The 27459-nt window shown below is 37.1% G+C and overlaps 2 protein-coding genes and 1 long non-coding RNA gene across 3 annotated transcripts; 2 read left to right on the top strand and 1 right to left on the bottom strand.

Annotated features, from left to right (window-relative positions):
* The first annotated feature begins 1863 nt into the window (after positions 1-1863).
* LOC149963290 (irregular chiasm C-roughest protein-like) lies at positions 1864-26659 on the top strand. Its single transcript, XM_090155913.1, has 11 exons — positions 1864-1942; positions 5051-5248; positions 6244-6366; positions 7351-7457; positions 14664-14871; positions 15803-16063; positions 18229-18477; positions 18986-19176; positions 19225-19374; positions 22988-23335; positions 26333-26659. Exons 1-11 carry the CDS (start codon positions 1864-1866, stop codon positions 26657-26659), a joined length of 2241 nt encoding a protein of 746 aa, XP_090012039.1.
* Positions 8129-11474, bottom strand: LOC149963291 (uncharacterized). The gene is made up of 2 exons (XR_016480203.1): positions 11154-11474; positions 8129-8392 (listed from the first exon to the last, which is right to left on the bottom strand). It is a non-coding gene; the product is annotated as an uncharacterized LOC149963291 (long non-coding RNA).
* LOC149963292 (kin of IRRE-like protein 1) lies at positions 14308-26817 on the top strand. Its single transcript, XM_090155928.1, has 9 exons — positions 14308-14358; positions 14664-14871; positions 15803-16063; positions 18229-18477; positions 19253-19374; positions 22988-23162; positions 23427-23537; positions 24982-25178; positions 26333-26817. Exons 1-9 carry the CDS (start codon positions 14308-14310, stop codon positions 26657-26659), a joined length of 1701 nt encoding a protein of 566 aa, XP_090012054.1. The 3' UTR covers positions 26660-26817.
* The last annotated feature ends 642 nt before the right edge of the window (positions 26818-27459 follow it).

Genomic DNA, 27459 nt, shown 5'->3' on the forward strand with positions numbered 1-27459 from the left:
TCATTATATTATTTAGTAGTGTAGGAGAAGTGAAGTAATATCAAACGTGTATATGACTTCATACAAAAAGTGTCGCTCTCGCCGTCGGCCAAGAAACGTGTTATTTCAATGGCTCCCCCCTCATAGGCGAATGAATACTATTTTCCCGCCAGAGTTGAAGCCGACTATCGCCGGTACATACGAACTTATAGGGTTCGACATAGGGTTCTGCCGTGATCAAATAGAGCTAATTGAATTTCAGTCGCAAAATTAACGATATAAAATTTGCATTCTAAAATGAATTGTTGTTTCAATAATTCAGTTTTATTTATAATGTAAATAATTCTTAGTTCAATTGGTATTTTAGAATAACAATTTGATCTCGTAATGCAATATCGGGGCCCAGGCTTGACTGAACTGACTTTTCAGTTGTGCTTTCTACCCTATGTCCATTGTGGTTTTAATACAACTGCTAGCTGAGCTGCAGTTTTCTTTCGCGGCATTTTAAATTTTCAAATTTTTATCTAAATTAACTAACACTTAATTAAACTCACGCCAAACAGTTACAACCTCCCAATTTTCGCTATAATAATTCACTGAGACTGGGTTGACTTTCTGACTGTACTATTTTTCTTTAAAAATCACGTGGTTTAGCGATTCGAGCTCTTATGGGATAATAAAAATTACGTGTTGTCTGCTATTATTGATGCTTAAGAAATATCACGACAAGCATAGCCAAAGTTACGGAATCAAGCGAGAACGAGACTTTTTGTACGAAGTCACATCCACTTTTGGTAATATATTATAAAGTATAATAATAAATTTATATAATTATATAACTTAAGGTTATAGCTTATGAAAATTATTTAGTTTGATTCTGAATCAGACTATTTGCTTAACTCTAAAATTTGAAAGAGAAAAAACAAAAATCGTGAGCGCTTATGGAAAAAAAATGATCCAAGTAGGAGGCCTAAAACTGAACCCATAATTAGTTTTCAACTTGAGTATTTTTCTCTCTAGAAGTTATTAGGATTTTAGTTTTGACGTCAATTCTTCGTCACTCCATACATAGCTATAAGTAAACCATTGAGTTGGGAATGTTTATCTAGAGGTCTAATCAAAACGTCGGATTTCAGTATTTCGCGAAACAAGTTTTTAAAAAATTAGAATACTGCCGTCTGCTCCCAAATGACGAGAAAACTTTTTCATTCTACCCGTGGCGCCGTCTATCTCTCAATGATTCGTTCAAATAAGACGCGTTTTCCGGCAATTTTTTTTTTAAATAATGGATGGCGCCACGGGTCATATGATAACGTTTTCTCGTCATTTTAGAGGAGACGACACATTCGTAATTTTCAAAAACTTGTTTCGCGGGGAGCAGATTTGATTGGATCTCTAGATTAATATTCCCAACTCAATGAAGTAAACATTTCCATTCCTGACACTTTAATGGAATGGTTTAGCAAGAATCTGAAGTGAAGGTAGCACTAGTGTTATTACAAAATTTCCTTTGCTATGACTGGAATTTTGGTTGAAATTTTACCAACCTTTTAAAAAGATTATGAACTACCATATTTATGGTGGATAAAGAAATGTTTTAACTTTGAAATTTATACATCTTTGGCTTAAGGTAAAATAATCCCAGGCTCGTTCTTTACGAACTAACAATTTTAGGCATTACCTCTGTCACAAAACACTTTTGAATAATGTCAAAAGCCACAGGAGGAAAATGCATGTATCGGTACTCTTTGGTGACGACAGAAATACTGGAGGTTAAATTCCCTTTAATAACGTTGGTGTAAGGTGTTAGTCAGGAAGTTTGAATAGTTATTTAGGTCAAATATGTTAGGATTTGTTTCCAGACATTCATGGCCAAATACAACGATGCATAAGATTTGGAAAATCTTCGCTTTTACGCTGTTCCTCTGTCCCTCGTTCGACGCTCAAGTCGCCACTACTCAAGGTAATGTATTTATATCATGTACAATTAGAAAAGTTATTTTTTCGAAAAAAAAATGATTTTCTAGAAATTTGAAATTGTTATACCTAAAAAATCTAGTGACAAATGATTTATTCACTTTAAGCACTTAAACAAAGTTACATAGAATGTTATGGTGAACCAAAATAAAATAAAAGAAATTAGAACAAGGTTGCCAGGTAATCGGCAAGCGAAGCACCCGGGGGGAACGAGTTAAGAACTGATGCTGCGTTCCCTCTTTGAACCGCAAAAGCAATTCTTTGCGTGAGAAATTCCACCGATCGCGGCTCGCCGGTAACCCAAAGAATTCTTTGGGTAACCTAACGAATTCGACGCCCGATGGCATGTATGAACGCCAAACAGTCCCGACCGAAGGAGCCGAGGGTTTCGATGGCGACGGCCTTAAACATGTATCGATTATCGAGGCCCTCGTATTCAGCCTGGGTAGCAGCCCAGAGGGGGGCTGAGGAAGAAGAGGCCAAATAAGAGGACGCTAGAGGGTCGGTACAGGTGAAGTCCCAGACGAGGGATTTCCCGCCCGACCAAGGGACCAGGGTTAATCCATCTGGGCGTTTTCCGTCATCACGCGAAAGACCAGGCGGCTCTAGGATGCATGGAACTCCAGCGGAGACCAGGGCGCGTTTTAAAATGTCGTTCACAGCACCGTGACGGGAAAGCCGACCCGCGCTACGCTTACAGCTAAGACCATGGGTGCCGAAGAGTCAACAGCACTTCCACAATCACACGAATGCGGCACACAGACGCGGGCGCCCAGGCTTTGGAACTTTTTAGTTAAATTTTATTAATTTATGAAATAGATAGGTTTAAAAAGTCAGTGGGAGAAAACCCAATTCCCACCACGTCAAAACGTCGCTGTACCTATTGTTTTGACAATTTTTGAAATAATAATTTTTTACCACACTTGAAAGACCAATTTTTCGCGGCAATACGCGTTTTGAAAAATTAGACCCATTTAGAGATGATTTTTCAGAAACAATTTTTCTGTAAAATAAAAAGGAGAATTGTCACTAGACGGCGGTTTATTAGTATTGTTTGGCACGTGCAATTAAAAATACGAAATTTATCGTGACTCTAGCACGTGCTTACGGTGCTTATAGATTTGTACGGTTAAAAGAAAGCGACTTAAAAGAATCATTGAAACAAGAGAGTCACGTTACTTTATTTTATCAGATATTGATAATTTCAATTATATATACCTCAGATATCATAGTTTTCAAAAACCTTGCGCAAAATATTATATTTTTGCCAACTATGATATCTGAGGTAAATAGAATTGAAATTATCAATCTCTGATAAAATTTTGCAAAACTCGTGCGCGAATTAGTATCGGATTTGCAAACTATTGGCTATTTCTGAAAATATCAAAACTTGCGTAAAGTTTGCAAAAAGAGTTTGCATGTGAAAATTAGTATCGGCCGCAGTGGGGTTTACAAATTTCATTGGAAACACCTTTTCGCTGAGCGTTTTACGGAAAGGGGGAAGGTAATTTCCGAATTTTCCCCTTCCAACGGCAGCAGGCGCTAAAGCGTCTAACCCATAGACATAATAAAGAAATAGACACTTTACGCGGAGTTTGGTTTGCCAAAAATATACGGGAGCGATAACTAGCAGACAACCGGTATTTGTTCCGTATTCCTGTGGTACCACGTTTAAGCGACGCCTGTCGATTAGGAGATAAAATAAAATATCATCATGTGACACGTCACACATGTTCGTGTTTGTAATCTTTTAGGTACTCTGACGTGATTCGCGAATATTTTGGCTGTGAGAATTTAAAATAAGGTTAATTTTTATTATAATTTTTAAATAAGTCAATTAATTCTTTCAAAACCCAAATAAAAAGCAGCAGATGATCTTTTAATTAAAAACAAAAAATTCTAATTGCGAAATGATATTTTGTCAAAGGCTTAAGTAACTCGTGTACTATCCGGTGTGTTGTTATGGGAATATTCTGAGATTCTAAATTGTAAACAAAAGTAAATGGAATTTTAATGAAATAGATGATTCTACCTTGGATTAATAATATGACTCCAAGATTCTACTAAAGGTATGTAGCTATTGTCCTTGAAATAAAATTAGCTTTGACAATTTAAGAACTAGAACTTGCTGTATTACGAAATATTGTTGGCATGGACATCTTCCCAGATCACCACGAACATGTTTGATGCTGAAGTTGGAATCGAACATCATCATTAAGAAAGTTATTAATTTATATTGCAAGCTCAGACTCCACAAATTAGCGAAGGACAAAAATCTAGAAATGAAGGGTCAAGCCATCAGACTTAAATTGTCAAAGCTAATTTTATTTCAAGGACAATAGCTACATACCTTTAGTAGAATCTTGGAGTCATATTATTAATCCAAGGTAGAATCATCTATTTCATCAAAATTCCATTTACTTTTGTTTACAATTTAGAATCTCAGAATATTCCCATAACAACACACCGGATAGTACACGAGTTACTTAAGCCTTTGACAAAATATCATTTCGCAATTAGAATTTTAATGTTTTTAATTAAAAGATCATCTGCTGCTTTTTATTTGGGTTTTGAAAGAATTAATTGACTTATTTAAAAATTATAATAAAAATTTACCTTATTTTAAATTCTCACAGCCAAAATATTAGCGAATCACGTCAGAGTACCTAAAGGATTACAAACACGAACATGTGTGACGTGTCACGTGATGATTTTTTATTTTCTCTCCTAATCGACAGGCGTCGCTTAAACGTGGTACCACAGGAATACGGAACAAATACCGGTTGTCTGCTAGTTATCACTCCCGTATTAACCCTCCGTAGAATCTTGGGTCTATTTCTTTATTATGTCTATGGTCTAACCAATGAAAACGGTAACCAAAAAAATGCACGACTTTTGACGGATTGCGTTCTCCTTGTGTGGGGTGATGTGTTTGTTGCTCCTAGCTACCACCCTCCTACGCATTGTAACCCAGCCACCTGTTTACAGGCATTATAAGTCACTATATGACTTGGGCCTAAGGTGGTTCCTTTGGTATAAACCTAGCTGATTATTTTTTTATGATTAAAATAATAATTAATTTGTGTATTTCCAGAAGTGTCGCTGCCGCAGCAGAAGTTCCTCACAGAGCCCAAAGACACGGCGGTCAGAGTGGGCTCCAATGTCCTCCTGGAGTGCAAAGTACAGTATAGAAGAGGGCTTATTCAGTGGACCAAAGACGGATTCGGACTGGGACACGATCTCATCTTAGACTCCTATCCCAGATACTCCTTTTGCGGAAACCAAGAAGAAGGTAAAACCCAGTTGGGAATATTGAACCATGTCAAAACCTAGTAAACGCCATTTATTTCCATTCAAGATAAATAATAAATAGGAATAAATGTGAAATAAATATAAAGATATTGTAAATGTAAACTATTTTAACTAAATTATTTATAAATATATAATCTGTTAAAATGATAACTTGATCTGAATACTCGGTTTTTTTTCTTAACTAATCGATTACCCGAGTAATAAATACAGTACAATAGCGTTTATGTTATAAACTCGATTACTCGATTAAGGAAAATTTATCCTTTTGACCGTAGGGCTGCCGTTTAAAACCAAAGGAACCGGAACCGAAACAATTTCAATTTGTCTAAACCTTTTCTTTTTATTTCGTCGCCTGTTCTACGGCAATGACGGCTTTTAATAATTTTTAAGAACAGTAAAATAGTAAACGTTTTGTGTAGTTTACAGTTTTTTTCCCCAACTTTTATTTTGGTTCTCGGTTCGGTTCGGTTCGGTCCCTACTACTTTTCGGTTACAGTTAGTAGGTTCCTGGTTTGGTTCCCGTTCCTTGAAGAACCGAAAAAAAATCGAATCGCGGCCACCCTACTTTTGACTCGAATATTACTCGTCGAAACATTTTCGATTCTCGATACCCAACTCAATCAGCTAAAACACAACGATATTCGTCCAAAATTTTAATTTTCTGTTACCTTTTAAACTACCGCGCCACGAGTAGCTACTGGCGGAAGCCGGACTCTCCCTTAAATATGTAAAGTTATCATATATTGATGGCACTTTCTACGCGAAATAGTACCAAAGCGCAAGTGCCACTTAAATTGCTAGTGTAAACTAAAATAATTGATAATTAGGTTCCGGTTTAGAATTATATGGGACTCTCCCCTCTTGAACATTTAATGAAGCTTGTACGAACTGCCTTCCCCTTTTGTTAGTGCATTACGTAATTTGACGGGAGAAAGAATTTGGTAAGAGCTAAATATTTTACGTTTGTTACATTAGGTAATTTTTCTCTGAAGATTGAGCATGTGAACATGGAGGACGACGGCGAGTTCCAGTGCCAAGTGGGCGCCGCGGAAGGAAACCAAGGCATCAGGTCCAAAGTCGCTCACCTCACCGTCCAAAGTAACTACGCTCACATTTTATCAAATCTAACTTTGGTGGCTGGTTTCTCTACTAAGGGGTTTGATAAATTTTAATAGTGCTTTTCTATGCAGACTTCTAATAGTGGCCGCGTAACGGTTCGCAACTCCTTAGATCAGCGGTTCCCAAAAGGTGTTCCACGGAACCCCAGGGTTCCGTGGAAGGGTCACAGGGGTTCCGAGCATTCGCAGCACGGCCATCTTCGTTTGTGTCAAGACTCCTTTAAGATAAGTAAAAAAATGAGTTGAGGTTCCGCCAGAATTTGGTGGATAATTTAGGGTTCCATAGCAAAAATAAATTGGGAACCGCTGCCTTAGATAAACATTTTGTAGAGTTAGAAAATAAGGAAGTACAAAGATTTTCAAATAAGGTGGATACTTTTCTGAAACAATAGGTGTACTATTTTTACGCTAAATAAGACCTCTTCGCTTGTTCTGGTGGAGAGAATAACTCTGTACCGTCAAATATTCGTAAAAGTCGGTGTATTGGGGATACGCTGTTATATTCTTCCTGAAAAGGACGTGCAAAGAGAGTAAAAAGAGAAATTCGTCTGCTTATCCAGAATTTATCTGGTAAAATGGTCGCCGGCTGCCATTTTGGGAAGAAGTTTTTATCCTAACACGAGCTATTTTCCACTACAGAATCGGAATAAAATGAAGTCATAAGGATACTCTTCTTACCCTTATCCCAAAACCCAGAACAAGCGAAAGTATCCACCTACAGAGGTGAGAGATCGGCACTCCTAAAGAGGGGTCTACGTTTAGCAGACCCTCGTAAGTAGTCGCAATAGATAGCACTATGCCAATCTGATTAAAACGTCAACTGTTCGTCCCTTAGTGCATAAAAATTTGTGATCATTCTTAAAATGGATCTCAATAAATATTTAACACGCGAAACTGACACGACTCTGTCAAACAAAAATTATAAACTTATGTTAATATTTATCGGAAATGAATAACTTCACAGTTCCACCAAAACATCCGGAGATCGTACCAAGAAGCGGAGTGAATACAACTGCAGGTACCAAAGTGGAACTCATCTGTGAAGCTCACGGCGGAAGACCAGAGCCTGAGGTAGGTTACAGACTAATATCCCGATCCCACCTGAGCTAGGTTGGTAATAACAGAGAGTGTAAAGTTTATGAGAGGCGTCTCTCTTTCAAAAAAGCGTACTAACTTTTTTTTCCCAAAAATGTCCACTACTACCGTAAGAGCGATGGCGCCACCAGTGGCGCCGTTCTCACAGCGCGTGCGTTTCGATGTTAGGTTTAAAAGAGACGCAAAAACTTTCCAGATTTTTAATGCTAGTTTTACAAGGTTTTTAAATAATTTAGTAGGTCTGGGGTATATTCTTTTGTTTTAAATTGTAAAATATCGAAAACAAGAAATCCTTGTTTATCTTTTTTTAAGTTTCCAAAGGAAAAAGACTGGTAAATTCGCATTTTCATTAGATAGGCTTATTGGCATATTAACTTAATATAAAGTTTAGTTCTATTTTGTGGCTGAAATATGTAAATAATGATGGGCTTACAAATAAAACTACGGAATATTTACACGTTAACCATATAATTTGCGCGAATCATTTCATTGATGCCAGTTTCATGAATATTAGAACTAAAAATAGGCTCACACCATCCGCTGTGCCAACAATTTTCAGTCTTAATGACTCTACACCATTGGAAATTTCAGAAAATGGTAATTTCAATTCAAGCCTTGCTACTCCTCTGGGAAGATCTAAAGGATAATTTTGGTTTTAAGTTTTTATTAAAAGACAGGATTAGCCAAGATTTTGTAGATAATTTTCTTGGATCTATAAGACAGAAAGGAGGCAACCGTGAGTCCGTGATCATCCCAATCCACAACAATTTCGAGCTGCATACAGGGCGGCCTCTGTGAATAATCTCTTGAAACCACCGGATTCTAATTTTGAAAATCTTGTAGTCTCGCAAAGCCAGGGACAATGTTCCGATGAAGACTTAGAATTTTGTAATTCTATTGGAAGTCCAAACCTGCTAAAACAAAATGTTCTTAGAGAAATTCCACGACAAATCGACCAAATTTTTTGAAATTTTCCACTCTACCTTCTTAGATTTGGATAACAATTTGCCTTAAGGGTTATTCTGGTCGTAAAAGCCGATTTACAAATTATTTTTAATGTGCGATAAGCGGTTTTTGAGATATTCGCTATAGAACTTTAGCAAAAAAGGCCAAAAAGGCCTCAACACCGAAAACTTGGAAAATGATATCTCCGTCAATAAAAGTCCGATTGTAATGGGATAAAGCTTATTGTAAAGCATTTTTCTTATACAAACCAGCATAAAATTTTAAAAATTCTATATTGAATTTCTCAGTCTCAAAAAACAGTTTAAATTGTATGACCTTTGACCTTTACCTGTGTCCCCAATTTTAGTGAAATAGAAATATTGTTTTTCGAATTCCCCGTTTATGATTTAGTCGAAAAGATCAAAATCCCAAAGTAGTATTTTTAGTTCTTTAGAAATAAATTATTTTGTACAACCCCTCGTGCAGTTTTAGAGATATGGAACTTGGTATACATATCTTGTTAGTCCAGTCGATTTAAATTAAAAAAGGGGTGTAACTAAAAAAAATTTCAAAAGAATTTTTCTCTTTTGCAATGTGTTCCTAAAATCGGTCTGAACAGCCCCTGAAAAATTTTCATGAACCCCACCTTGGGAAAGTGGTCAAAAGTGGTCACAGGTGGTCAAGGTAGATTTTATTTGGAAAATACGGTCGGGGAAAATTAAAAGTTATCCTGACTTCATGCTTTGAGATAAAAGGCTGAAATTTGGTGAATATACTTCACAGCTATAGGGGATAATTATAGGTTAAAGCTTTTCACCGCCGCCATCTTGGATTCAATATGGCGGACGCAAGTTCGGTGTAAATCTCGGAATATCTTATCAAAAAACCTTATAACATATGCAAATACTCTTGATATTGTATATTATCTATATTTCCGGTTTATCACGGGCTTGAACGGTAATAATATTTTCCCGCCATTCGTAAAATACAATATGGCGGCCGTTTCACCCTACAAGAGTGAGAATCACAATTGTTACTGGGACGATTTAGTTTGGACTTATTCTAAAGGAACAGGGTTTATCTGTTTCTGTATCTATTTACGGTACGGGGCTATACAAATCTATTAGTCCATGTTTGGTGGTACATCAACTGATACTTTGACGGTCATTACATAGCCTTTTTTTCAAAAGTTGCATCTAAGAGTTCACTTGTGAAACCCGAGAGTATTCCCCTAACTATTTGTATTTGTATGGAAATAAAACGTCAAAAATCTGAACCATAGTGACCGGGGATGGATATTAGAGGGTGGTCCGATAACGATGGACTTAACACCAGCTATAATTTGCTTACTAAATTTAGTACGCTGCAAATGTACCAAGAGGTGCTCCGATAAGAGTTGTCGATGCAAAAGCCAAAGCCTTAATTGTTCGTCGGCCTGCGGACCTTGCCAATTAGCTATTTGCGAAAACTCATTGAAACCGGATATTGAACTCTGATACCGAAAATATTTAAGTTTTAAAATTTTTAAAATAAATTATTTAGGTTAATTTCATGTTTCTTTTTTTAAATAGTGTTTATTTTGACGGGAACGCTCCGAGAATGTAGTTTCCTATAGAATAAGCCAAAACTCGGCATAAATCGTCCAAGTAACAATTGTGATTCTCTCTCTTGTAGGTTGAAACGGCTGCCATATTGTATTTTGCGAATGGCGGGAAAATATTATTACCGCGCAAGCCCGTGATAAACCGGAAAAATAGATAATAGACAATATCAAGAGTATTTGCATACGTTATAAGGTTTTTTGATAAGATATTCCGAGATTTACACCGAACTTGCGTCCGCCATATTGAATCCAAGATGGCGGCGGTAAAAAGCTTTGACCTATAATTATCCCCTATAGCTGTGAAGTATATTCACCAAATTTCAGCCTTTTATCTCAAAGCATGAAGTCAGAATAACTTTTTTAAACTTTCCCCGACCGTATTTTCCAAATAAAATCTACCTTGACCACCTGTGACCACTTTTGACCACTTTCCCATGGTGGGATTCATGGAAATTTTTCAGGGGCTGTTCAGACCGATTTTAGGAACACATTGCAAAAGAGAAAAATTCTATTCAATTTTTTTTTAGTTACACCCCGTTTTTAATTTAAATCGACTGGACTAACAAGATATGTTTACCAAGTTCCATGTCTCTAAAACTGCACGAGGGGTTGTACAAAATAATTTATTTCCAAAGAACTAAAAATACTACTTTGGGATTTTGATCTTTCCGACTAAATCATAAACGGGGAATTCGAAAAACAATATTTATATTTCACTAAAATTGGGGTAACAGGTAAAGGTCATACAATTTAAACTGTTTTTTGAGACTAAGAAAATCAATATAGAATTTTTAAAATTTTATGCTGGTTTGTATAAGAAAAATGCTTTACAATAAGCTTTATCCCATTAAAATCAGACTTTTATTGACGGAGATATCAATTTCCAAGTTTTCGGTGTTGAGGCCTTTTTGGCCTTTTTTGCTAAAGTTCTATAGCGAATATCTCAAAAACCGCTTATCGCACATTAAAAATAATTTGTAAATCGGCTTTTACGACCAAAATAACCCTTAAGGCAAATTTTTATCCAAATCTAAAAAGGTAGGGTGGATACCTTTGGACGATTTGTCATGGAATGACCCCTTAGTTACATTTCAGGATATCTAATTCACCGCTGCTACTCAAACCTTCAATGCTCTTCTTGCATAAGTCAACTCAAAAAAGACAATCCAATTGTAGACCCAACAAATCTGCTCTTTTACTTTAAAGCTTTCAAAACAGCAAAGAATTCTTCTATCAGCTGCTCAGCAGCCTCATCGTACCAACTGATAGTTTCTTTAAATTTGTAACGGAGACAAATGAATTAAGTATTTCACACCAGTTTTAAGCTTTTATCGCACATGACAAATATTAAAGGACGTTTGGAGAGATTCATCATTCAAAGAATTGACAAGAAATATTTTAAAGCTAATGAAGATTCTCCATGTGCAACTGCATACCAAAACATGATATCTTTTTTCATAGAATTCTGCATACATAGTTCCCTTAGGAAACAAGATCTCAACCATGAATACATGAAAACCCAGAAAAGATTAGATAGGAAACTGTTAAAAATACAACATTAATCTCATTTTACCAACTTCAATGTTTCCTCGTATTTTTTAATTTATAACGCTCTGTTCTCGTTAAGTCTCGGCCATTTCATAAAATTTCCAATGAATTTCCTTGGTTAATCAAACAAATAATTCTTTTAGTATCAAAATATTATAAATAGTCCGCTTTCTTGTACTTACGTTTCTTTATTTTTCATGAAATTGAATTTTATTAATTTTAAATTAGCATAATTCAACTATGTTTAACAGCCATGACTGATGAAAAACTTTCCGGATGTTTACAAAATTTAAAAATTTTCCAGTAGCGACATCGTGTGTCGGATAGTATCGTAACCTCTCCTATGGGCGCGCGCTCTCAAAATCTTGTACGAAACTTTAACGTTACGGGAATAGGAAGAGACGCCTCTCATAATCTTTACACTCTCTGGTAATAATATGCAATATCAGAACTAGCCAAATGGGCGATCTTTAGTAAAAGGTCATCTCGAACTTATATTATATAATATTATACTTAAATCTTATAATCATCCCTGGATTAACCATTAGGCAAAAAAAGCAATTGCTTAGGGCATCAAGAAATATAGAAATTAGGGGCACCATCGAAATTTTATTCATTTGGAAAAACTAAAAAATGTGATAATGATACAATGGAACTAAAACTAAATAAAAAATAACTATATCAGTATAAATATATAATATTTATAATTATATACTCCTTTGAAGCGTCTATACTGACATCGGCAATTCGCCAAAACGATTATACCTCCATAAATATATTGAATATTTATGGCGGGAACAAAAAGGCTACATGAAATGTCACGTATTTTGGTAAAATTTTTATTTATTAAAACTCACAGTTCAGTAAATACATTTAACTCGGAAAACATTTTGAAATAATGGTAGTCTGGCATCATCTATTACACTATAGTCAAAACATTTCGTGTTACCATTTTGTTATCGCCACCAGTTTTGTGGTATCCAATATATTTATAGAGGTACTGAAGTAGTCGTTTTGGCGAATTGCCGATATCAGCTCAGCTGTAGACGCTTCGCCTTATTTCAGTGGCGGATTTACTATAAAATTTAATCTAAAAAATATAAAAATGTATCCTACAAAATGTATCTCATACACGTTAAAAAATTAAGTTACGGACTCGGAGTAAAATATAAATAAAATATAAATGCATCTGTATTAGTATTATCCAAGATTCCAAATAAGAATTTTGTTTTCCTGAGTCCGGCGGCTACTAACTAATGAGGGGAGGGCACCTACATTCTTAAATTGCTAAGGGCTGATATTGGGGTTAATCTGGCCCTGCTTATAATTAAAAAAATAATACCATAAACCTTGAAAATGGCGATGTCAATCTACAAATTGGTGATTTTTGAAATGGAATCTTGGTCACCTCTGCGCTAAAGATTCAACCTACTCTAAATTATTGATAAAATCAATCGAATTTTTTAAATTGAATTACCGCTATCTCTGGATACGTTACTGAACCCTCATTAAGTGGACCATAATCTCCGGAGTCCCGAGAACTTTGCTAATTAATACTTCGCCAGATAACACCACGTGTTCAGCAGTCATAAACTAATCGCCATGGCAGAGTGGCATCGCCTAGTTATTATTGGAAAATGATAATGATAATAATTAATTGTCAAATGAGTTTTAAAATAAACTTTATTGCTGGACTTAGAAGAATCTACTTAAAGAACTATTAGAGCGTGCGAGTATGTGTAGTAGAGATCAATCCAATTTAATGCAGATATGTTTTAACAAATGTTGTTTGAAGTTACTACACTTTGATCTTAACCAAACGACGAAGAAGGCCAAACAATTATATTTTTACGAAGATATCTATTGGGTTCATAACAAAATATTTTATATTGGCCTAACTTCACATTGGGAACATTCAGAAGCGAATATTTTTAACTGTTAATTCGATTATTCTGCTCGATTTAGAAACTCTGTAAACGCAAACATTCATTGTAAAGTAAAATTCATGACGAACTAAAATTGAAATGTGACTTTACAGCTACACTATCAAATAACTTTAAGCGTAACCATAAGTCTATAATAAGCGTCTTCGAGGGGAAGTTTGATAGCTGGACCGTGGTACTTTGTAACTGTGGTGGATGAGTATTGATGTTTTTCCGCGATGTTATATTGCGCGAATGTCTTTTGTTGTTTGAAAGATTGCGAGTTCACTGCAATGGGAGATGTAGACGTTGCAGTTCCCACTGCAATGGGATATGTAGACGTTACAGTTTCACTGCAATGGGATATGTAGAAGTTGCAGTTCCACTGCAATGGGAGATGTAGAAGTTGCAGTTCCACTGCAATGGGAGATGTAGACGGTGCAGTTTCACTGCAATGGGAGATGTAGACGGTGCAGTTCCACTGCAATGGGAGATGTAGACGGTGCAGTTCCACTGCAATGGGAGATGTAGAAGTTGCAGTTCCACTGCAATGGGAGATGTAGACGGTGCAGTTCCACTGCAATGGGAGATGTAGACGGTGCAGTTCCACTGCAATGGGAGATGTAGAAGTTGCAGTTCCACTGCAATGGGAGATGTAGACGTTGCAGTTCCACTGCAATGGGAGATGTAGCCAGTGTGGCGAAAGAAATGCATTGCTTTACAATGTCTTTGTATTTGTTGCTTATCTTATCTATATAACCCTTCTTTCATAGTTTATGGTGAATCTCTGTTCCCCGCGATTTTAAACATGGCGAGTATAGGAGTTTCTTTGTATTCTTTCAATATTGAAGGGTCTAGAGTGCGTCTGAATGGCAAGCAGTTTTCGGTTTCTTAGGAGGCCCTTTGCTTCGGGCACCCTTGGCGTGGGCCAATCCGGCCAAATCCTTGCTTCGTCTCTGTGCTTAGTGGTTTGTTGCGAAGCTAATCCCTGAAATTCATAGGGTCTTCCCAAAGGAACGTGTTGGAGGCCACATTCCGTTTAACAAGAAATTGTTTTAAATTAAATGAAATAGCTCATAACACGGTTTATTTCGCACGGCAAATATGCGCCATATTATTCTATAGTCATTTTAATAATGGTACTTTTGATATTTAATTTGCAAGCTTAGTTGGATTGATGGAGATGGTTCAGTTGTCAAGACGAAATTGGAAAAGAAGTCCTGGTCGCCGGAAAAAAACAAACTGATCAACGTCGCTCTCAAATGGACTCTGACTAGCGACAGCAAACAGGACGGGAAATTGTTGAAGTGCGAGGTGAAAAGCCCTGCCCTCGACGAAAAACTCTTCGCGCAGATTCCCATTTTAGTCAAATGTAGGTGCTTTCAGAATCATTTTACTTTACCTCTTAATTATTACAGAATTGTTTGAATTTGGGGGTGGGGCTACAGAATCACGGGTTTCTAAAATTCTGTCCAACAGGTATATGGGGCTTTCTTCACCTGCACACTATGCCGACCAAACAAAGAGCCTATATTAGGCTCCAAATGTTGCCATAGTGTAATGCAATAATAAATGCATAGCTACTCTAAATTCAGTAAAGATTCAAACGCGTAAGATCGATAAGTAGAGAGAAATGATAGAAATCTTGAAATCAACTTGAAAATCCAGAAATCTGGCCAAAAATTAATTCCAAAATCTCGAAATCAGCCTCAAAAAACCGAAATCCATAAGAAAATTGTGCTATGAAAATCTCTCTCTGAAATCACTTTGACATTCCAACTCCCGCACTGAAAATTGGCAAATGTCGGATTGACCAGGGTCCAGGAACTACATAGTTTTAACATTATCATTATCCCTATCTATATATAATTGTCCGATTCACACGAAATTTGGCGTGTGGAATTGTGGCCCCCTGCCATCAGGTTTAAGGGGCGTCTTGAGATTGCTAATATTCGTAGTTTTTAACCACGGGACCAATACCCGGTGACCTCAAGACCGAAATCCCTGACCTCACTCTTCTCGGCTAGTATAAGTATAAACAAATACATCGGGAAAACCTCCTATCGTAGTGTATCGGAGTGCAGATTGGACTGAGTGTGACATGGGGGTTTAAAATAAAAATTTCTGACCTCCACAATTACTAGCTTCAATGTTCTAAACAATCAAATATCTTTGTTTTATTATTTTTGAAATCTCCATTCCCAATTGAGGGCATTTCTTCTGTGTATTATCTTGACCGGCATTAGCATTTTGCTTATCGCCGGTAAACTACTGACAGCTAACAAATGCTTTTCGCTTGATAGATAAACCGGATGTAGTGCTGAAAGTGGATTCCACCGTAATAAAGGAGTTCGACGACGTCACGTTCACCTGCGAAGCTAAAGCGTCCAATCCCAGCAAAATCTTTTACAAGTGGTACAGAAACACCGTAGTCATCAACGGAGCTTTCACGGACACCTTCAAGATAGCGCAGATCCCCAGGGATTACAACAAACAAGATATTGCCTGCGAAATTGGCAACACCATCGGAGTCACCAAACAAACCCATAAACTAAACGTTAATTGTAATTTCACTCGGAAATTATTTCCAACCTATCTGTAAAGTCAGAAGTATACAGGGTGTTTCAAATTGTCATGCAAAAATGTTAAGGAGTTGTAGGGGGTGAGTTGAGAAGTAAGCCAGTTTTTTCCCATTTTCCAACGATGAGTAAAAAGAGCGCCAGAGAGCTTCAAAGTGTGGCCTACTAGCCCCTGGAAGTAGGCTGCACAAAGACCAAACCAAGCTGCAGGGAAATGCGAACATTGAGGTTTGGGTTCGTGTGATAGTTAAAAATGGACTTTGTAAACAAATCAAAGTAACCAGCGTAAAAAAGGAAACTTAAACAGTATTTATAGTCCCTGCTGCTTGGTTTTGCGCTTGTTACAGCCTACTTTCAGGGGCTAGTAAGCCACACTTTGAAGCTCTCCAGCGCTATTTTCACTCATCGTAGGAAAATGAAAAAAAAAAACAGGCATATTTCTCAACTCACCCCCTACAACTCCTTAAATGTTTGCATAAACTTTTGAAACATCCTGTATAATATATAAGTACCCATCTAGGCCTGAAACATGCAACTTCGCAGGCTCGAGGCACTTTTCAATGATAAACCATTTACCGGGTGTTATTCGTCCAGTGATGCAAGATGTTAAATGACACTTATAAAAATACATGTTTTTCTGATGTAAATCATGTAAGAGTTTTAGATAATTACTAGTATATTTCTGAGCCAGGTCAGTGAAAGACTTTTAACGTCATTTTTGGTAATATCACGATGTATAGTGGTGGTAAGCCCATCATACCACGCGAGCCAACAGCTTCCTACACTTACTATTACCATTAGCCTCAGCAAGGTTTTATGAAAAAGGGGAAACCAAAGAAAACCCCTTTTACCAGTGGGAAAGAACTCGCAAACTCAACGCGGAAGAAGTTGTTCCAATTAAGTTTTCACCCACTTTCACAAACTAGGATGGAAAGTGCTAACCATTACGTCACTCCACATTTTTCCACGCTCTACTTTTTCTGCCAAAATGTTTTGAAAAAGTCATCGGGAACCTGCGAAGGTACATGTTTCAAGTAGAGAAATAACTGGAGAGGGTGGTGGATTCTTCTTTCGTTAAAAATAGATTGCATTATTTTGGTAAAGTCAGCACGATAAATTTTGTGCCTGGGACCAATATTTTGTAGTCTAGTAAAAATACAATTCCAGAAGTAAAGTCAGTGGGAAAAAATTCCTTTCCCCTCGTATTTTTTGAAGACTCAGTCCCCCTGCATCATAACGTCGTCTGGTCCAACGTCTTCACTTTAAGTGTTGGTTGCACGAAAAGTCAATAGTAATGAAATCGAATAAAAGAGGGCTTGTTTTGAAACCCTGGTAGTTCTCTTTTCAATAATGTCATTTTCGAAACAAATTTCCAAGCCTAAGTGTACTGATTTTGGGTCCAAAACTGATCTTTTTCGCTCCCCAAAATCCTGAAAATTTGCGCGAATTTTTCTTCTCCGTAGCACGAGCAAATCGAAGCTGTTGTTTTATTGCTGAAGTAGAAGGAACTGAATTGGAGGGATTCTGTTTACTTGTAGAAGTTTTCAAACCCAAGATTTTTAATCATAATTTTAGGTTTATTATCGAAATAAAAAATATTATTTTGAAGTGCGCGTTTCGCGATGCGTGTGACAAGACGATTTTATGCGCGAGGAACCTTCGGTTTCATATCATTTTTCTAGACGTAGCCTTGAGTATGCCTATTTCATTAACTACCGCGTATGATTTTTTTCCTGGGTGTTAAATCAACCTGCTTTTAATCTCAGATGTAAAGAAATGTATTACAGACAATTAGCCAATGATACGCTTCACGTTTTCGAAAATAATTTTAGAAGTCTGAAAATTTGCCGAAAAACTCGACTCTCACCATTTCGACTTCATTTTATAATAATTCAAGGACCGCTTAACCGATTTTGATGAAATTTTCTGTACTTGCTATAAAATGTTTGCTATTTCTAATCAATCATTAATTATACATAGGTAAAATTTCGTGCAACCAACACTTTAAGAGAGTGGCAGAACAAGCGAAGCTATAACGAATGGGAACTGCGTCTTCGCAAGATAAGGGAAGCAAATTTGAACGCACTTAATTTAATCGCTATCTATCTGTTATATGATTTTTTGATAAAATGTCTAATTTCACTCTCTAGACAGACCGTTATCAAGTACGGATGTCAAATACGAAGCGGTCAGTTTGGGCGGTGCCGTAAAGCTGGTCTGCGATCTGGAAGGAAACCCGAAACCGACATATTCCTGGACGTTCAGAGGCGTCACGTTGGCCCGGGACAAGGAGCTCAAAATAAAAGCTGCCAACAAAGAAGACGTTGGCAAATACACTTGCAAAGCGGCAGTTCTTGGATTTCCAGAAGCCACTTCTGATGTCATCGTGCTTCTTAACGGTAACACTAGGACTTTTTAGTTCCACATCGAAATATAATATCGTCATCATTTGCAACACCTCTGATAACAGTTTGTCGAAAGGCCCCATCGATACCACTATATTTCTAAATTGTTTAAAAGGCTTTCCTCTACCTGCCAAATGAAGTTCAGTTAATTAAAACTTATTAGCTTAGGAATTTCGGCGAAGGTTAATGCCTCCGCGAAATTGTCTCACGAGCAGTTAATCTAATTTAATTATTTTTGAACATAGTTTTGGGTCCATGTAGGTAGGTCCCCTATAGTTATCTAGCTCAAAACAGTGCTGTTGTCGTTTTATCTTGAAAATTAAATAACTAATTCCGATTCTTACTTCGTACGTATTGTTAAGTGCTGATTGTATAGTTCCGATGGTATAGGGCCTTGAACGCGTCACCCTCCGCCATATTTGTTTAAATAGCGGCTAATTCCATTTCATTATTTTTGGACATTTGTATAAGTTCCCTATTGGTATATAAGTTCTTTTACCAGAAGGAAATGAATGTCTTTTACCAGAAGTAGATGAACTGATAGGAAATGATACTTCTAATACACTGCTAGTTAATATGGTTACTGATGATGACGCATCAGATTACAAGACTTCACTTAACTTAATGCCCAAAATGATTCGTATAAGAAAGCGAACACCCAAAATGCATTTCGCGAACTCGTGTGGTGGCGATGTAAGCTTGCATTGCGACGATTGACAGGTGATCATTTTTACGCGACAGACACGATCTAATGTACTTTTCGGTGCAGGACCTCCGAATATCACCAACGAAAGGTCTCAGTTCGCATTCGACGGAGATGACATCAGAGTGGATTGCGAAATCCACTCCCTTCCCTTCCCCACTAGCGTCGTCTGGGACAAAGATCAACAGGTAAATCGTGATAGCAAAATCGTTTATCAACAGACTTTCATCCTGATATAAGGATGCCATTATTTTAAACAAACTACGAATATTATGGTTGTTTATATGTAGTAAGAAAAGTACCATTTATGTTGGTATTTTTCAATGGCCCACCAGAAGATAGATTTTTAGAATATTCGCGACCGAAACGAATCTAGATGGCGTAACGGCACTAGCTTCTCCGAGGTAGAGTTTGCTACAAACAAATTAAAAAGTCGTAAGAACTTTTTTAAATACGCTTGTTAAAATATAATCAAACGATGTAAAAAGTATATTAAAATGCAAGTATAATACTCTCTGGGGTGTAATATTTTAATGGGTACTAATACCATGTTCTAGGTGTATCTTTGCAATACATCATATCAGGTTGGTAGCGCCCTGAAATGTATCGTTAATTTTCACTTTTCAAACTTTTGTGCCCCAGAAATTGTATCGTTTAAGCAAGTGTTTTTTCGTCGTTTATTCGGTTCTATTGATTTCCAAAATTTTACAATTTTAAAATTCATTATAACAAAGATAATATAGACCTCGTATCCTTTATTTGGAATCACTGCCTTTACCCGTACGTAGCCTTAGTCAATAACGTATACCTAGTACTTACAGGAAAAATGGTGTTTCTATAAAATACGAGTAAATGTTATTTATACGCCACTAGCTATAATTAACCGAATACGTTTTTGTGCGTGACAAGTTTACGTGACGAGTTATCGCCTATGATCTAGCGCCTGCTACAAACAAATTAAAGAGTCATAGAAGGTTTTTTCTTAAATAAACTTCGCAATATATAAGTAAACGATGCGAAAGGTATATTAAAATGCAAATATCATTACTTATATCAATAACGATGAGAAATAACTTCAAGCATCTACTTTAGCCGCAACCAATCTAGGTTTCAATGGAGAGCCAAAGGGGGCGTAGCGATTTTTTTCGGTTGCGAATAGCTAAGGTGACCTACGTTAATTGAGATTTTTTCACAACATAAATTAAATATTAGAGCAACATTGAGATATCGTTATATCTTTGAATAGAAAAGTTTATTTTAAAAATTTTACCGATAAATGAATAAGGTTTATTTAAAATATGGCCAAACCTTCTGGTCCTCCATAATAAAAAGGTAGAAAGCAGAAGGAAGCCTGTAGGATGATTGTACGAACATGGAATACATTTTCAAAATCACCACTTATAATCACTGCTATTGAGCAAGAATCGCAAAGAAAGTGAGCGGTAAAGGTGGCAATATTAATGCCCCCGTTTTGGCACGAAGTATATATAAAGTATATATACGTTATAAAAATTATTTAATACCCAGTTTCAGCAAACCCATTTCTAGGCGGTTACGCGATCAGCTACTAGTCTCCAGAACGTTGCAGACTTCCGCGTAAAAGCGTCAAAATGGGTTTGCTCACTCAGCTTAAAACAGTAGCGTCGTCAGGATTTTGAAATTGGTGGCGCTTTAGCCATAAGCCCTGGTCAGGGGCGTCGCATTTAAGAGAGATGAGGGTTGAAACCCAAGGTTCGTAAAAAATGCTTCTCGCACTATAGGTTGAAACCCACAAAAAAACCTTTGTCAAGTGAATAAGAAAAATCAATAGAGTTGGCCAAATCATGCTACTTCCCGTAGAGGAGAGGCTTTTGGGAAATTAGGAGGCGCTTTTTGGAAATTTTAGGTGGCGCTTCAGAAACGTTTAGGGTATCTCAAGCGCCGCCTAAAACACCCTAGTGACGCCACTGGCTTAAAATGTCTATTAAAAGAGTCACGATACTTTATTATCTTTTCATTAAGTACGGTGTCTCTTTTATTATATATTTTTTAACTATTCGCAAACGAAAACTATCGCTTCGCCCCCTTTTGTTCACCATTAAAACCTAGATAGGTTGCGGCTAAAGCAGACGCTATTAGTTTTAACTCATCGTTATTCGTGAATTTGACTTTATAAAGTTATGTTCCCATTTAACCCAATTTTACCTTCTCCCAAAGTTATCAGTTCTCCCAAAAACATGGTGTCCCATTTGTCCCAATTCCATTTCTCCAAACCGGAGTTCATTTAACCCAAAAATATGTATTCCCATTTTTCCCAACGATCAAGTTTCCCAGAAAAATTGATTCCCATTTCCCCCAACGATCAATATTCCCAAAAATATGGATTCCCCTTTCTCCCAATCATTATTTGGAATCGGTAAAAAAAGTAAGTTTACCGTTTTGTGAATATGTGAATTGACTTGGCGTTAGGTTAGGTTAGGTTAGGTTAGGTTAGATTAGGTTAGGATCCAAAACCCCAGAAGAATTCTTCGAAGCGATAAAATGGGGATTCGATGTAAAATGAAATGGGCAAAATTTGATGTACTTGCATATTAAAATAAAACTTAGATTCATGTTTATACCAAGTGTAATTTTGGAACAAATGGGATTTGGGATAACTATTTTGGGACAAATGGGATTTGGGATAACTATTTTGGGACAAATGGGATTTGGGATAACTATTTTGGGACAAATGGGATTTGGGATAACTATTTTGGGACAAATGGGATTGGGAAAAATGGGAATTGGGAGAAATGGGATTGGGAGAAATTGGAATTGGGAGAACTATTTTGGGGGAAATGGGGTAAACCTTTATAAATTATGATATTTTCATTTTAATATACTTTTCGCATCGCTTGCTTATATTTTTTGACAAGTTTTATAGGAAGAAACGTTCTAATGACTGTTTACTTAGTCTGTAGCAGATGCTAGATCAGAGGCGCAACCTCAAAAAAGCTAGCGCCATTACGCCACCTAAGACTCGTTTCGGTGGTGAATACAGTCATGCTTTTACGTATATCATTACTAGCTTTAAAGGGGCTCCAAAGTTCGGTGGCAAAATGTGTGTAAAGTCAGTAAAGTGCGAAATTTACGGTTGACTCTGGCCGCCTCTGCCAAGGCCAAGTTAGGGGTTTGGGGGGAATGAAATGCATGCCCAATTTTCTTTTTTTTTTTGCCACTGAACTTTGGAGCCCCTTTAATACCCTGCCCGGGTCTTAGTTTTAATGAATTAGATCTGATTTGTACGTAAGAAAGGTAAACGCTCTAGATAAAACGCAACACGCGTAGCAAAAACGTAACACACGTAACACGCGTAGCAAAAAGTCCTGAACTACTAAAAAGTCCAAACTTAACCTCCCGTTCTACGAAATCCCTTTCTTTCACACTAACTCCCCTTCTACGAATTTCACACTAACCCGTTAAAAAGTTTAAAGGTCGGGACGGGCGCAAGGAACTCAAAAGAAGAAAATAAACCGGGCGACGTTTTAAAACAAATAACGGCGCGACCACGCGACATTTTTCCAAAAAATATTGATCCTAAAATAGATATGGGAAGCAAAGAGGCAAAAGTCCGAAGTCGAGTAAAATAATAAAATTGAATTAGATTAATAACCTTTCAGGTATTTGGGTTAAAATTTCAAAGCTCTAGAGCTAACCGTTATCTAATTCTTAGGAACATGACATACAAATAAATAAATAAATAAATAAAAGGACAAACTTTAAGACTTAAAGTTAAAGATTGGCAGCTAATTTCTTCATAAGTGTATTTTTTTGGTATCACAGGTGTTTGGCGTTCACCGAAATGACAGCTACGAAATTATCCAACGCAATATCACGAACGGGGTCGTCAGTACTCTGGTAATTCGAGAACCGCTAGAATCCGATTACGGAGAATACAACTGCACGGCGACCAACTCCTTCGGTGAAACTTCCGCCGTCATTCCCTTGTTCAAAATCAGTAAAAAGCCAGGGATAAATGACAACAAAACTGGCGTGTGGAAAACTACATGGCAAAATCTGCTCATATCGCACAAAGACACTCTAGGGAGTATTTTTGGCGCAGTACAGTCTGATGCCACATTTTCCCCCCTTTACCCAGTGTCCATGTGCAGTTTGAGTAGATTCTGCCAGGTAGGTTTCCCTTCGTCACTTTTGTTGCCCTGAAAATATTTAAAATATATTTCGTACATTAACCATATTTTTCTATATATTTAAATAACAGAGAAGTTTCAAATTCTGATCATTTTGGGCGGCGTAATTGGTGGAATAGTCTTCGTAGTGACATTCACGATTGTCGTCATCTTCTGCCTGCGTACTAAGTCCCTACTAAATGGTCAGTTTATTTCCGAAATAATATCGCACATAAACCTTTTCCAGTGGCTATCCCGGGGGAGGCATCATATTTTTATATCTGGCAGCAGTGTTGGGATTTCTGGGAAGAATTTATTAGGAACTAGCGTAAATCTACTGCAAAAAAATGACAAAAATGTCAATTTGCAGCTTGAAGTGTTAATAAATACAGAATTGAAACGCCGATATCAGATCTGCAATAATACGCTACTTTAGTACCTATGGTGGTCCTAGGGACGTCTTTTCAAGATTTTTCAGGAGGGGGCAGAACTTGAATGTCCGGTGGTCTGGGAAAACAGTTTTTTTTAAAGGAAAAAAATGCATCAAATTCAATATTTTTCGGATTTTAAATTGAAATAGCTATGGATAATCATGGACTGTAAATTTTAGAGGACGAGTAAAGCGTAGCCTTCCCCTGTAGAATTTTGGTTTCCCCGAGCATCAATCACTTCGAACTAGAGAGAGAGAGTCCGTCAAGGTCATTTGTACCACGCATAGAGATAGACCCCCCCGCATGTTATCTGGAAATCTGGCCGACCGAAAGACACGCGCTTTAGTTTTTTTTTATGACCTTGAGCGACTCCCGTCAGCCTGATCGGTGAACGGGGCGTAAAATACCTCGGGAATACCGGTCCTCTAAAATTTACAGTCCGTGGGATAATTCAGGATAGTAGTCAGAACAAAATATTTTCCCAAGATATTATATATTCACAAAATGTTTTATTCTGTTTATTTGTGACCTTTTTTAGCTCATAAAAATTCAAGGGGGGGGGGGCAATGCTCGTAAAATCTGTAATTTCTTTATATAATTTTAAGGTTTAGATTTGTTTGCCCTTTTTCATTATATAAATCTCTACCTTTTCAAGTGATTGATCATTCTTTGCATTACAGTCCATAGATGACTCGTAATAGAGTCCGACGCCGATGAAAAATGACCAACAGCGGCAAAATCTATTTTTAGTGCGCCGGCGGCGTTTGGCGGCGTAAGCACTAATAACGAATTTTACCAGTGCTTTGGTTTCCATACCTTAAAAATAAACTTTGAGAATTAAATTTTGAAAACTATGAACTCATTGGGAAAACGGAACAGCTCGTTAGGAAGAATACTACTCGCCCTTGGCTAACTTCGATCAAAAATAGTGGCGGGAAAAGGTCGGCGGCGGCGTAGCGGCGCGCCGAAAATAAAAATAAAAACAAGTGCGTCGGGCCGACGCACTTGTTTTTATTTTAAGAAAATGTCGGCGTATAAAAGGCGGCGTCGGGCTCTAGTTCTTATTAACTTACCCTTACCAAAAGCGACGTAAGACCCATGTCGCTTTGGCCTTTACTTTGCCTACGACGATGACAAACATTTCGCCATTTGAGTTGGTGATAAGCAAGCTTAGTTTCGTTTCACATATTTTATTTTATTTCATTTTTTGATTGAGATGACGACTACAAATCTTACGAATCAAAAAACGTAAGATCGTCCTCTTTGTGGTCAAGCGAATCAGAGTCAACCTTCGAAGAAATAAAAGGAGACATTTCAACATCATCCACGTTCTCCACAAGCGAGACCGACACAGAACGGAGTTCGAATTCGTCATTTGAACCTTATTCACGAGACGACGAACGACCAGAAAATGTAAGAAAACAAAACCACTAGATTCCATTTGCGTAACCATGGACCAACAGGGTTCGTACAAAATTTCCGGGATTAAATTCCTTGACATTTCGAGGTTTTCCCTGATCATTTTTGTCTGAGGTCAAATCTTGAAAAATATTTATTGTGTATTTTTAATACATCTTTGAAAAATTTATTTGCCTGATTTTTTTGGGATCATTTTCAAATTCCCGGACTTTTCCCTGACCTTTAGGAATAATTTTCAAATTACCGGACTTTTCCCTGACCGTTTGGAATAATTTTCAAACTCCCGGACTTATCCCTGACCGTTTGGAATCATTTTCAAATTCCTTGATCCTTCGGAAACAATTTCAAATTCCCGGACTTTTTCTGGTTTCCCAGGTCGTGTACGAACCGTGACCAAGGAACTAAGGAGACTCACTGTGTTCAGGCTTTAAAAAGCACGCGTTAATACTGGGAATAGGAAAATCATGGTTAATTTAGTTAAATGTGACAAATTTGGCGTCGATTTCCGAGTTTCAATTTTGACAAAATGGCGCCGTTTTTGTTGGTTAAATTATGAGGCTTAGTAAGACTTAGACCTTTTATTTGTTAAATTAGTTCTTTAAAAGTTAAGTAATGGTAGTTAACCGGTAATTAACCATTGCGTTAAGTAAAAATAACAAGAAAGCCGAATATGACTAAGGTTTTTAATCAAATTCACTTCAATCCATTTCATAACGAAGTGTATGTTAAAACCCATTTACCGACCATAATAGATTAAGAAATATTTAATTAGACCTTTGGTTATGGTCGCAATTGGTCGACTGCTGACTATCAACAGGCATCCAGCTTTTACCATTTGCCGATTAGAAATGGACTTGAACAAGCGTAGGCATTTGGTCGGCTGCCGACCATCAACGTTCATTCAACTTACTACCATTTTCCGACTAGAAATGGACTTAAAAAGCGGAGGCATTTGGTCGGCTGCCAACTTTGACCATTTACCGACCTTAATACCATTTACAAACCAATTTTGGAGCAGCCTGTGCTGCTGGGGTAATTGGCGCTAGTTAAGTTAAAAACAACCCGAAGCGCGTTTTAGCCGACGATATTTCGTTTTAGGTCATACTCCCTTTAAGTCTATAGATAACTGAAACGATTGTTGCTTTTAGCCGATTTCCGACGCAATGTATTCGAGGTACATGGGACAACAAGAAGCTCATACGTTTCCTTCAAGAAACCCAAATCTTCGGTCAATCATAGAAAGAGACTTTCAACAGCCTTTCCTCGATTACTTACCAAGACGCTCTGACACACGATACAATGCTACCAGCCTAGTCAGCAGCGGCAACTATTTCCCAAATGAAAGACCTTTTTATTCAACAGATGGACTATTTAGAGCTCTTGAAAACTATGATCTACCAAATGTTACACAACTACGTAACGATTACGTCATAGCGAGAAACCTCCCAAAAGGACCCCATGCAACGCATGTCTAAGACTAATAATGTATTCAGCTTAACAGAGAATATGTGGCCCCATTTATTGCCTCTGTTTCCATGATGATATTCTCCACCTATACGATGCTCACTCTGTTTATATAATAATAGTACTGTAATCACTGAGTACTTGCTGTAATCATCCCGTAATAAATTACTAATCGATCCGTTATCGCTGTAGTCGATACTGTTTACATAATTGGTGTAGTCGATCACTATTTATGTAAATACAAAAACTCAATAGATATTAACGAACTGTATATGAAGCTCACACATACGCCGCCGCAAATGAACTTGGTGCGGTGTGTAACGACTATTATTGAAAAGGAACAAAAATATAATTTAATAAACTTTCGTTTCGTCTCTGAAGGTCTTTGAAATTTATGATTGTAAACGCGTTTTCACTCTTTATTTATCACCATCAACTTAATTAAAGAATTTTCTGGGTGTATTCGATTTTTGCACGTGATATATAAATATATAATGATCATAATAATGGCAATGTCTATTTTACTTAAAAAAATAAATATTCACTAGTCAATTGAAGTATTAAACGGTAGTGTAGGCTTCCCTGCATTTCTTGAGGGCCTACTGTTGATGTCATCTGCGGGTAGATGGTTTTATTGGTTGCTACTAGAGCGAACCGAGAAAGAATGTGTAGAGGGAAACCAGAGAGAAAATAGTAGGACAAAAATTTATCAAGCCTAATATCTAAAGCCTAATTTTGAGACATTCAAAAATCAATTTAACCCTTATCAGGGGCGCCCGCAGAAAGTTTTCAAAGGGGGGGGGGGGGCAAT

This window comes from Leiobunum rupestre, chromosome 1 (genome assembly GCF_980474605.1).
Source record: "Leiobunum rupestre chromosome 1, qqLeiRupe1.1.hap1, whole genome shotgun sequence".
NCBI lineage: Eukaryota > Metazoa > Arthropoda > Arachnida > Opiliones > Sclerosomatidae > Leiobunum > Leiobunum rupestre.